Genomic DNA, 12868 nt, shown 5'->3' on the forward strand with positions numbered 1-12868 from the left:
CCTGCGACCTATGTGCCTGGATTCCTCCGTGTTTCTGGTTACCTACCTGTTCCTCCGTGTTCCTGGTTACCTTCCTACATCTCCGTGGAACTACAAGCATCAGCAACCCCTGCATCTGTATTTGGCTCCACACCTAACTACAACCGCAGTGTGCTTCAGCCTCTGCAGTAGAGACTCTCTCCAGGTGCATTCCATCACCTCACCTGTGAAGCAGCTTGCTAGCTGCCTGTGCTTAACGAACTGCTCTGTGAACTTCCACCTGAGTCTCCTGCATCTGCTACCAGGTTTGCTACACATTTATTACCATCTCTGCTGGCTCCACGTTTTAAACCATTCTGGTTCTCACACCAGTGAACTTATCCATCATTACCATTTCCTCCATAGACTCTCAGCTTCCAAGCTGCACCATTTCCATTGCATACTTTTTATTGTTTATTCCTGCACGTTATTCTGCTGCCTTATTGTGTGAACTTTTATGTTAATAAAACACCATTGCGCTGATGCGCAGAAACCCAATCCAGCCTCCTCACTTCTTCCATCCTACCTCCACTGACCCACTAGCGCCCCCTCCGGGGACACAAGCAAAACCGAACCTGACAGTAAGTTCAGGATCGATGGACTCGGACGGTGGTCAGAGTGTGGGGTCAGGGGCCTTACAAAATCTGGTCTCCCGCTTGGATGGTCAAGAGGCTGTGCAGCAGCAGATGCTCCAGTTTCTGCAAGGGATGTCCTCCCGGATTGATACACAACAGCAAACCCTGCCTAGTGTACTTGCTACTCCAGTTCCAGTTACCCCAGCACCTGCAAGTGCTGTGAGTTCTTCTACGCCGGCTGCATCAGCTCCAGTGTCACGCTTGCACCTGCCCGTGCCTAGCAAATATGATGGCAGTCCGAAGCTATGTCGCGGGTTCCTTAACCAATGTGAAATCCAGTTTGAATTATTATCACACAATTTCCCCACGTCAAGATCCAAGGTTGCCTACATTATCTCACTGCTCTCTGGTTCTGCCTTGAGTTGGGTGTCTCCTCTGTGGGAACGTGCTGACCCTCTGATGAACAACTACGCTGAATTCGTGTCAACCTTCAGACGTATCTTTGACGAGCCAGGTCGTGCAACATCAGCCTCTGCAGACCTTATTCAGCTTCGTCAAGGTACCCGGAGTATGGGACAATATGTCATCCAGTTCCAGACGTTAGCCGCAGAGATTCAATGGAATAATCAAGCCCTGGTAGCAGCCTTCTGGCATGGACTTTCAGATCGGATCAAGGATGAACTGGCAACCCGCGATGTCCCTGAGCAATTGCCTGAACTGATTTCTCTATGCATCAAGTTGGACTCTCGCATCCGCGAACGCAACAGTGAGCGTGCTCGTAGTGAGCCGCGCAAGTCAAGAATGGTACCTACAGTACAATTTCAGCCTCCACCTTCTGATGAGCCTATGCAAGTTAATAGGTCCCGCTTAACTCCTGAGGAGCGGTCAAGAAGACTCCGTGAGAGACTGTGTCTTTATTGTGCGGCTGCAGGTCACCAGATCAATTCTTGTACAGTGCGTTCGGGAAACGCCAGATCCCGACTTGTAAAGGAGGAGTCAAGTTGGGATCTTCTAGACAAGCTCCTTCAAACCAAGACCTCATTCTTCCTGTGACTTTAGAGACTACGGATGGTCTTCAGTCTGCATCTGCGTTAGTGGACTGTGGAGCCGCAGGAAACTTCATCACTCAAGCTGCGGTAGATAAGTTTCGTTTGCCTATCTGCGAACTCTCATATCCAGTTTACATCACTGCAGTAGATGGTAGCCGAATCTCCAAGGGGAATATCTCTCACCAAACCAGACCAGTGGTTCTGGGAGTCGGGTTCCTGCATTCTGAATTAATAAAGTTTTTAGTTATTCCTCAGGCAACCCAGGAGATCGTGTTGGGAATGCCCTGGCTCCAACTACATAATCCGCAGATTGATTGGTCTACGTTACAACTCACTTCCTGGGGTTCACATTGTCGCCAGTCCTGCTTAGCCCAAGTTTGTCCTATCAAGTCTTCTGAAGTCAAAACCCAGTCAAATCTTCCTGCGGCTTACCAAGATTTCTCTGACGTCTTCAGTGAAAAGGCCGCTGATGTTCTGCCGCCCCATAGAGAGTGGGATTGCCCCATTGACCTCATTCCCGGCAAGAAACCACCAAGGGGGCGTACCTATCCGTTATCCGTTCCTGAAACTGAGGCGATGAGCGACTACATCAGGGAGAACTTACAGAAAGGATTTATCCGTCTCTCATCTTCACCCGCTGGTGCGGGCTTCTTCTTTGTTAAAAAAAAGGATGGAGGATTACGTCCATGCATTGACTACCGGGGTCTCAATGACATTACCATCAAAAACAGTTATCCATTACCACTCATCACTGAATTTTTGATAGAGTTAAGGGAGCCCGCATCTTCACCAAGTTAGATCTCCGCGGTGCCTACAACCTCATCAGAATCCGTAGTGGTGACGAATGGAAGACAGCTTTTAATACTCGAGATGGTCATTACGAGTACCTGGTAATGCCATTCGGGTTGAGCAATGCCCCAGCAGTGTTCCAGCACTTTGTTAACGAAATCTTCTGTGACGTTCTGTACAAATACCTCGTAGTTTACCTGGATGATATCCTCATCTTCTCTCAAGATCTCTCTTCTCATCGTCTGCAAGTCCGTGAGGTCCTCCGACGTCTTCGTGAGAACCGTCTCTACGGCAAATTATCAAAGTGTACCTTCGAAGTCTCCTCCATACCCTTCCTGGGGTATATAATTTCCGGATCGGATCTCCAGATGGACCCGACAAAGTTGGAAGCCATTGCCAATTGGTCCATTCCAAGTAGTCTCAAGTCTATTCAGCGATTCCTGGGATTCGCCAATTATTATAGGAAGTTTATCCGAGGATTTTCAACTCTCATCGCTCCTATTACCAACTTAACTCGGAAAGGGGCAGATCATTCCAACTGGTCAGAAGAAGCTTTAGCGGCATTTCAAAAGATCAAGCTGGCCTTTATGTCTGCTCCAGTTCTGTCTCAACCGGATGTAAACAAGTCATTCGAGTTGGAGGTGGATGCCTCCACAGTAGGAGTTGGAGCTGTTCTCTCCCAGAAGGGAACTGATGGGAAGATTCACCCTTGTGGATTTTATTCTCGTAAATTCCTCCCTGCAGAAGCTAACTATTCCATTGGAGATCAAGAACTACTAGCGATCAAGCTGGCCCCTGAGGAATGGAGGTATCTCCTGGAAGGGGCCAAATTTCCGTTCAACATCTATACGGATCATAAAAATCTGCTTTATTTGAAGGCAGCCCAGTTCCTCAATCCTCGCCAGTACCGGTGGGCTATGTTCTTCTCTCGTTTTAACTTTAAGCTTCATTTCCTCCCAGGTTCTCAGAATATCAAGGCAGACGCTTTATCCCGATCTATGGAGTCCGAAGAGGAGACGTCCGACTCGGTTCCGCATTCCATCCTGAGTCCAGTGGTATTTGCTTCGTCTCAAGTTTCTCCTGCTCCACCTCCTGGTAAGACTTTTGTTTCCCCAGAACTCCGTTCCAAGTTGCTGTCTTGGGCTCATCAGTCCAAATTCACTGGGCATCCTGGTGTCCTGAAAACTTTCAAGTTCCTCTCTGAGACATACTGGTGGCCGAAGATGAAAGTTGACATCAAAGATTTCGTGGCATCCTGCCCGAAGTGTGCGCAGCACAAGACTCCTCGACAGTCTCCAGCAGGTCAGTTACAACCATTATCTGTTCCCAGCCGTCCCTGGTCACACTTGTCCATGGATTTCATCTCTGACCTTCCCTCTTCTCAAGGATTCAATACCATCTGGGTTGTGGTTGACAGGTTTACCAAAATGGCCCATTTTGTACCACTCCAGGGTCTTCCTTCCGCACCAAAGCTTGCCCAAATCTTCCTACGGGAGATTTTCCGCTTACATGGACTACCCACTGAAATTATATCTGACCGTGGAGTTCAGTTTGTGCAAGATTTTGGAGAGCCCTTTGTTCTGCCATGCAAGTCAACCTCAAGTTTTCGTCTGCCTACCACCCTCAGACGAATGGGCAGACGGAGAGGGTAAACCAAGAGTTAGAAACCTTTTTAAGACTTTATGTTTCGTCTTCTCAAGATGACTGGTTGGACCTGCTCCCATGGGCTGAATTTGCCCACAATTTCCGCTACCATACTGCTACTGAAACAACTCCGTTCTTTGCTGTATATGGACAACATCCCCGTGTTCCAGATTTTCAAGAACTTCCTCACATTGATGTTCCTGCTGCCACTGCTGTCTTGAGTCAGTTCTCTTCAACCTGGAGGAAGATTCATGCTTCTCTCAAGAAGGCTTCTAGCCAGGATAAGTTCTTTGCTGACCGTAAAAGACGTGCAGTTCCTAGCTGAAACCTGGTGACAAGGTTTGGCTTTCCACCTGGAACCTCCGTCTTAGAGTCCCGTCGATGAAATTTGCACCACGTTTCATCGGTCCCTTTTCCATCGAAAGGGTCATCAGTCCTGTGGCCTACAAGCTCAAGTTACCACCTTCTCTACGAATACCTAATGCCTTTCATGTCTCTCTCCTCAGACCGTTAGTCCTGAATCGCTTCCAAAGAGCTCTTCCAGTCGGCCCCAAAGTGCGAACTCAGCGGGGCGTGGAGTTCGAGATAGAGCAGATTCTGGATTCCCGTTGCCGGCACGGTCGTCTACAATACCTTATCGACTGGTCCGGTTATGGTCCTGAGGAGAGAAGTTGGGTGAATTCGTCAGATGTCCATGCTCCAAGGTTGGTCCGTGTCTTCCACAGAACTCATCCTTCCAAGCCACGTGGGTGTTCAGTGCCCACCCATAAAGGAGGGGGTACTGTCATGAATCGACTCACCACAGCCACATCTGTCCGTCGGTGCGGACTCCGTCCGGGGTCCCTACGTTCTGCTGTCGCCAGACGTCATCCTGGGCCTAGGAACGCTCCTGTAACAGCGGGTGTGTGAGCACGCTGCGTTCCCGCCGGGCCGCGGCATGGGCGTCGCCATGACAGTCTCCATCGGTCAGAGTACGGCGGCCAATCCGGAGCTTGGCCGCACCTCCTTTTCCCACTCCAACCAATGTCTGCACACCAGGGGGTATATCAGGAGCTGCAGGGTGAGCCTGTGGTTGTCCTGAACTTTGTGTCACTCCTGCGACCCATGTGCCTGGATTCCTCCGTGTTCCTGGTTACCTTCCTGGATCCTCCGTGTTCCTGGTTACCTACCTGTTCCTCCGTGTTCCTGGTTACCTTCCTACATCTCCGTGGAACTACAAGCATCAGCAACCCCTGCATCTGTATTTGGCTCCACACCTAACTACAACCGCAGTGTGCTTCAGCCTCTGCAGTAGAGACTCTCTCCAGGTGCATTCCATCACCTCACTTGTGAAGCAGCTTGCTAGCTGCCTGTGCTTAACGAACTGCTCTGTGAACTTCCACCTGAGTCTCCTGCATCTGCTACCAGGTTTGCTACACATTTATTAGCATCTCTGCTGGCTCCACGTTTTAAACCATTCTGGTTCTCACACCAGTGAACTTATCCATCATTACCATTTCCTCCATACACTCTCAGCTTCCAAGCTGCACCATTTCCATTGCATACTTTTTATTGTTTATTCCTGCACGTTATTCTGCTGCCTTATTGTGTGAACTTTTGTGTTAATAAAACACCATTGCGCTGATGCGCAGAAACCCAATCCAGCCTCCTCACTTCTTCCATCCTACCTCCACTGACCCACTAGCGCCCCCTCCGGGGACACAAGCAAAACCGAACCTGACAGAGAGTATGCCAGCACACACCCCAGCGCTATATGACCCAGGAATCACACAGTAACTTAGTGTTAACCCAGTAGCTGCTGCATATATTGTTTTTGCACCAAATTTATATGCCCCCCCCTCTCTTTTTACCCTCTTCTATTGCAGGGGAGAGCCTGGGGAGCTTCTCTCAGCGGATCTGTGGAGAGAAAATGGCGCTGGTGAGTGCTGAGGAAGAAGGCCCCGCCCCTTCAGCGGCGGGCTTCTGTCCCGTATCTGTGTAAAAATAATGGCGGGGGCTCGTACATATATACAGTGCCTGACTGTATATATGTATAATTTTGCCAAAAGGTATCTTAATTGCTGCCCAGGGCGCCCCCCTCTGCGCCCTGCACCCTACAGTGACCGGAGTGTGCAGTGTGCTGTGGGAGCAATGGCGCACAGCTGCAGTGCTGTGCGCTACCTTAAGTGAAGACAGGAGTCTTCAGCCGCCAATTTCAATGTCTTCATGCTTCTGCTGCTTCTGTTCTTCTGGCTCTGCGAGGGGGACGGCGGCGCGGCTCCGGGAACGGACAATCAAGGTTAGGTACTGGTGTTCGATCCCTCTGGAGCTAATGGTGTCCAGTAGCCTAAGAAGCGCTACCTAGCTGCCGTGAGTAGGTTTGCTTCTCTCCTCTCAGTCCCTCGTAGCAGAGAGTCTGTTGCCAGCAGAAGCTCTCTGAAAATAAAAACCTAACAAAATACTTTCTTTTCTAGCAAGCTCAGGAGAGCCCACTAGGAGCACCCAGCTCTGGCCGGGCACAGATTCTAACTGAGGTCTGGAGGAGGGGCATAGAGGGAGGAGCCAGTGCACACCAGATAGTACCTAATCTTTCTTTCGAGTGCCCAGACTCCTGCGGAGCCCGCTATTCCCCATGGTCCTTACGGAGTCCCCAGCATCCACTAGGACATTAGAGAAATATATAATATAATAATAATAATAATATATATATTTCATATGAAGGGTGTGGGATGCAAAGATGCTCTTAAAAGATATGAATCCAGGGCTGCATATGTATAGAGAGAGAGAGAGAGAGAGAGAGAGAGAGAGAGAGAGAGAGAGAGATTTTATTGTAGTAGACTGTATATGGTTTGTTTTAAATCATATAATAGAAAGGTCATAATTCTTGCCACCACGACACACAGCAATCACAGTCATTTTAAAAGGTGTGTAATGCAATACAAGGGCTATTTACCGGTCTTCAGTGTCTCAGTAGATCTTAAACCCTGTCACAACTTGCTTCTGCAAAGGAGGATCACTGTAGGGCCTAACTGAAAATATGTTAAGTATGTAACCAGAAAGGATTGCAAATGTTGTCATTTCATAGCCAATAGTAACACATCGGAGAGAGGCGTTAACACATCTCATTGCGTAATCACATGCTTATAGGAAATAACTGGGAGAATTTCACCACAGCATACACATTCACATCCAAATACCACTACTACATTCGCCTATTCAGTCACTAGGATTTCGTAAACCAGACTTAACACTTGAGGGGAAATGTATTAGGGTGTGAGAATCAGAAAGTGAGAGATTTTGGTAAAATTCTCCTTTTTAAAGTGGCAATCATTTACATGGCAAAACCAGGTTGATTTTGCAATGTTAATGATTGCCACTTTAAAAAAACAGGAGAATTTTACCAATATCTCTCACTTTCTGATTCTCACACCCTATTCCATTTTCCCCCTTGGTATTAAATAGGGGAAAAACTTACAAGTCATTGAACTTCTCCAGTGACAGGTCAGGTGTAAATACATCCAGCAGCCCAATTACCTGCAAAGGTTATGGTACAAAGAATTAGCAAATGTTATTAGGAGGTAAAAGTAAGCAAACCAATTTAAAATCTACATATAAATGTACAATAAACACATTTTCCTATGCTCCCTCCATATACACTGTATGCAAATGGCCTGAGCTACGAATGAGACAGGAAAACTGTGACAAGGGGAGGAGTGAGTGGATAATAACACTCTGGGGGTCTAATTCATGTTTGCATGCAATGCCGATGTTCAGGCAGCTGAGTGATTATTGCGCATGTTCTGTGGCTGCACTGCATGTGTGTCAAGGTGCCTTTGCGATAGCGCTCACACTGAGCATTTTTACGCAGAGTGATTGACAGGAAGGGACAGTTTGGGGGCATGGTAACTGGGAATGGCAGCAAAAACGCAGGAGAGTCATGGACGTTTTTCAGGGCGTGTATCTGCCGTCAGCTGTATTTCATGTACTTAGAGAAACATGGCGCCAGCGTCGCTATTGCTCATTACTGTGTATAGGCTTGATGCGTGTACACAGTTGCAAATGAGCTCCAGTGGATGTCTACCTTCTTTTCTGGGCAACAGCTTCACTTGTGAGGATTAGACAAGTGCATAAAAACCATGAGTAAGGCCTGAATGCAGAATATGAGGTTAAAAAAAATTAATTAAATTAAAGACTATGGTCAAACCGCCCTGCCAAAGCTACCCCTTTCACATCGCACAAATAACCCGGTATCGACACGGCATATTGCCGTGTCGACACGGGTCAGTGTGCGATGTGAAAGCACTCTGCCGGAATTAGCGGGTCGCCTGACCCGGTAATTCGACCCGGTATAAAAGAAGGATTATACCCGGGTTGAATACCGGGTCAGGTGCAGTGTGAATGGGAGCCGCGTCGATGCGACACGGTTCCCATTCACAGCATAGGGAGAGGCGGCGCAGGAGATGAGCTCATCTCCCAGCGCCGCCTCCACCCCCGCCCCTGCTGCGCCCCTCCGCTGCTATGGCAACCGACCCGGTATATTGCTGGGTCGGAAAGCCAGCAGAGGGGAGCAAATGCCGGATCCCACCCGGTAAGTACACGTTTCTTTTACCGGGTGGGATCCGGCATTTGCGATCTGAATGCGGTATAACTGTATCAGAGTACCTCTTTCCGTTATCAGTTAGGTACACTGTCTACATGAACACTGTGATCCAGTGTGTTGGATTTTAAAAGTATTACTTTTTTTCCTGGGTACTGGTCTATGTTCTTTCTGTACAGCAGTGTTGTAATTACATGGAGCCCGCCCAACAAGGGATGCCCAGGGGTTGTAATAATGCACAGTGGCAGGAACAATTATAGTACAGTAACTCATATTACTGCAATCCAAGTTTTTAACCAAAAACTTTGGAGGATTTCCAGCCCACAATACTGATGGGATAATGTATTAGCTATTTTGTGGGGGTTTTTTAATTATCATCAACATGTTTGCAGGTTGAGAAGTAACGAAGTTTATCTCCATGGTTTAATACAGCAACATTCCCTATTTAAGAGATTGATATATTCAGAACTTTTGAGCCTGTTACATCAGGCTACATATAGGACTACTATTCTATAACCCTTTTTTTGTGTGGGAGGGGAGGGGGGGCGGCAAGGTACAGGAAGCTGGAAGTTTGACTTCTTTAATAACCAGAACAGTACTGTTCTAGATGTTATAGACCTTTTCTGTAGGACTTACAACAATGGTAACACGACAAGCACAATGTTATCCTAGAGAAATATATATAGAAGGAATAGGGTTTCTGTACAGATCTTTCTCTTTGTACTAGATTCTATTTCAAGGTTAGTGGATGCTACAGAATGTAATCATTATGCTGTCTTATGTGGTGTCACTGTCGCCATGGTAACAGGATGTAAAAATATTAAAAACATTTCACAGCAATGAAATGTCCTCAAACTGTAACAAGGAGCCAGGGCACTTCATTATTGGTAAAGTGAGTAAAAATAATCATTCTATAAGAACTTAAACTTTCCAAAAAATAATATTATATATATATATATATATATATATATATATATATATATATATATATATATATATATATATATATACACACATACACATACATACACACACTTTTATTATTATTTATTTTATTTTTTACACACACAGTACTGCGCAAAAGTTTTAGTTAGGTATGGAAATGATGCTGCAAAGTAAGGATGCTTTCAAAAATAGAGGTATTAATAGTTTATTTTTATCAATTAATGGAATACAAAGTGAATGAACAGAAGTGAAATCTAAATCAAGAAAATATTTGGTGTGACCACCTTTTGCCTGCAAAACAGCATCAATTCTTCTAGGAAGCCATACACGCAGTTTTTGTCAATATTGCTGCTGCTGCACACATGTAGCCACACTAGTATCTCCCTGTGAAGTAAGATATTGGTATTATTTTATTCTGCCAAACCATAAAGCTGCTTGAAATTAGCTAGTTATGCTAATTAATGCAACTTTCCAACAACACGTCATATTTTTAATTTGCAATAAATATAAAAATTATGCAAGCACATTGTGTAACATCACTGGTTGTCTGCTACAGAGTCATGTAGCATATTCACCAAATAAAAGAACTCGGCAGGGAGGTTTTCATCTTGACCACAGATCTTCTGTGGATGTAGGCTTGCTCAAATTTTTGTCTCTTTATGTAATCCTAGACAGACTCAATAATTTTGAGATCAGGGATCTGTGTGGGGCATATGATTACTTCCAGGACTCCTTGTTCTTCTTTATTCTGAAGATGGGTCGTTGTCCTGCTGAAGAATATATTTGGAGCCAAACAGACACCTCCCTGATGGTATTGCATGATGAATAAGTGCCTGCCTGTATTTCTCAGCATTGAAGCACAAAGAAACGAGCAACGTTGAAGACCGCAGACGCAGTGGTCGGCCAAGGATGAAAGACACATCATGCTTACTTCCCTTCGAATTATGAAGATGTCCAGCAGTGCCATCACCTCAGAACTGGCAAAAAACCGGTGGGACCCAGGAACACCCATCTACTGTTCAGAGAAGATTGGCCAGAAGTGGTCTTCATAGAAGAATTGTGGTCAAAAAGCCAAACCTTCGATGTGGAAACAAGGCCAAGTGACTCAACTATGCAAAAAAAAAAAAACCCCATTAAAACTGGGTTGCAGAAAAATGGCAGCAGGTGTTCTGGACTGCAAAGTTTAAATTTGAAATATCTGTCAATAACAGTAGGCAGTTTGTTCGCCAAGGTGCTGGAGAGTGGTACAATAATGAGTCTCTGCAGGCAACAGTGAAGCATGGTGGATGTTTCTTGCAAGTTTGGGGCTGCATTTCAGCAACTGGAGTTGGGGATCTGGTCAGGATTAAATGGTGTTCTCAATGCTGAGAAATACAGGCAGGTACTTATCCATCATGCAATTCCATCAGTCTGTTTGGCTCCAAATATATTCTGCAGCAGGACAACGATCCCAAACATACAGCCAATGTTATTAAAAAACTATCTTCAGAGTAAAGAAGAACAAGGAGTCATGGAAGGGATCATATAGCCCCCACAGAGCCCTGATCACAACATCATTGAGTCTGTCTGGGATTACATGAAGAGACAGAAGGATTTGAGCAAGCCTACATTCACAGATGATATGTGGTCAGTTCTCCAAGATATTTGGAAAAACCTCCCTGCCGAGTTTCTTCATTTGGTGAATATGCTACATGACTCTGTAGCAGACATCCAGTGATGTTACACAATGTGCCTGCATGACTTATCCTTATTGCCAATTTAAAATTATGAAGTGTTGCTGGAAAACTGGATTAGTTAGCATAACTAGCTAATTTCAAGCATTTTATGGTTTGGCAGAATAAAACAACACAAATATCTTACTTCACAGGGAGATACTGGCGTGGCTACATGTGTGCAGCGGCAGCAATATCGACAAATTGTCCTGTACTACCATGGGTGTGGCTCAAAAATCAAGTGTGTGCATAAAATGTCAAACATGTACAAAAATGGAATCAAACAGTCGTTGCATGATGATCAATTAAACAGGACACAGTGACCAAGGCTTTGGAACCAAATAGCCCGATAAGTTTAAGTTGACTACCCATGTGAATAGCCATATTATAAAGTGGATTTGCAAAGGCCAATTGTCATAATCAGCCCATGAGGAGTGACCAGATTTCAAATATCAGTATGTAGCTATGTTCTGGTATGGTAGCGTCTTGATTCCCTTCGTGGAGAGGACCTTTCCCACAATGCACTGGGTCAACGTCACCAACTATTTGGAATAGTAACCTGTGGCGAGTGAAGCGGAGCGAGACACCGGGTCCGAAGCATGGCGAGCAAGCCCGCGAGGGTACTATGCAGCATTAAACAAAATACCCTACAGTACATAACAAACAAAGGTTGGAGAAAACATAAAAGTGCTGTAAGGGCAGAAGACATCTTCCGCTCTCACCTGATATCACATCCAGGTCTTTTCCATGAAGGGAAAATAGTCACAATCGTTCAAGTACCAACAAGGGTTGACATTTGGGGCAAAACAGGAATTTATATGTGAACATGGTAATAGTAGCTTTAAGAGTCATTATCGTCCCCACCACAAAACAATTACTCGACTGCCATAAAATCAGTAGCACTTTATTGTTGTTGTCAGTGTATTATTCCACACGGCATAAGAATCTACCACAGAAACTGCTAATTAGATACTTACATTCTCATGTTGCATATGCTTCAGAAGTCTCAGCTCCCTATATGCTCGTTTTGCAAAGAGCTCAGACTGAAAAGGACGGTACAGCTTCTTGATGGCCACTTTTATTCCAGTTCTATTGTCAATAGAAGAGCTGTAATACACAAACATGCAATTACATGTCAGATTATGTAACCACTGAAAAAGCTGAAAAAGCATAAGTACACACAAACACAATGACTCTCCAGCATAGTCTTGTTTCTATTACACATAACATTCTAAACCTTATAGGATTTGTGCGATTAGCTGCATTTCTACTTTCTTCACTTCCACTAGTTTCACGTCAAACAAACAAGAAAGGTTTTGCTTCTAACTTGGTACATACAGACCTGCAACAGCTCCTAATCCTTATCCAACACAACCTGTGCGCCTCATGCAGCAGAAAAGTGACCGTGGAAATATACAATCACCAGAGGGGCAAACCTTACTATATTCCTGTGCTTGTGTAACTACCTGATCTCATAGCAACAGACACTAATGGGACACACTGGGTGGAATTCAAATGTTTGAAAAGTCGGTTAGGTGTCTGTTTTTTCCTGTCTATTAG

General features: G+C 45.4%; 1 protein-coding gene across 1 annotated transcript in view; it reads right to left on the reverse strand.

Moving 5' to 3' along the window:
• The window catches only part of MAPK12 (mitogen-activated protein kinase 12), a 249362-nt gene that overhangs the window by 182075 nt on the left and 54419 nt on the right, over positions 1-12868 (reverse strand). Inside the window, exons 2-3 of the mRNA XM_063927154.1 lie at positions 12286-12415; positions 7530-7588 (exon numbers count right to left, since the gene is read on the reverse strand). Coding sequence (XP_063783224.1) covers positions 7530-7588; positions 12286-12415 — 189 coding nt within the window. The remainder of the gene's footprint in view (positions 1-7529; positions 7589-12285; positions 12416-12868) is intronic.

Source organism: Pseudophryne corroboree, chromosome 6 (assembly GCF_028390025.1).
Source record: "Pseudophryne corroboree isolate aPseCor3 chromosome 6, aPseCor3.hap2, whole genome shotgun sequence".
Classification (NCBI taxonomy): domain Eukaryota; kingdom Metazoa; phylum Chordata; class Amphibia; order Anura; family Myobatrachidae; genus Pseudophryne; species Pseudophryne corroboree.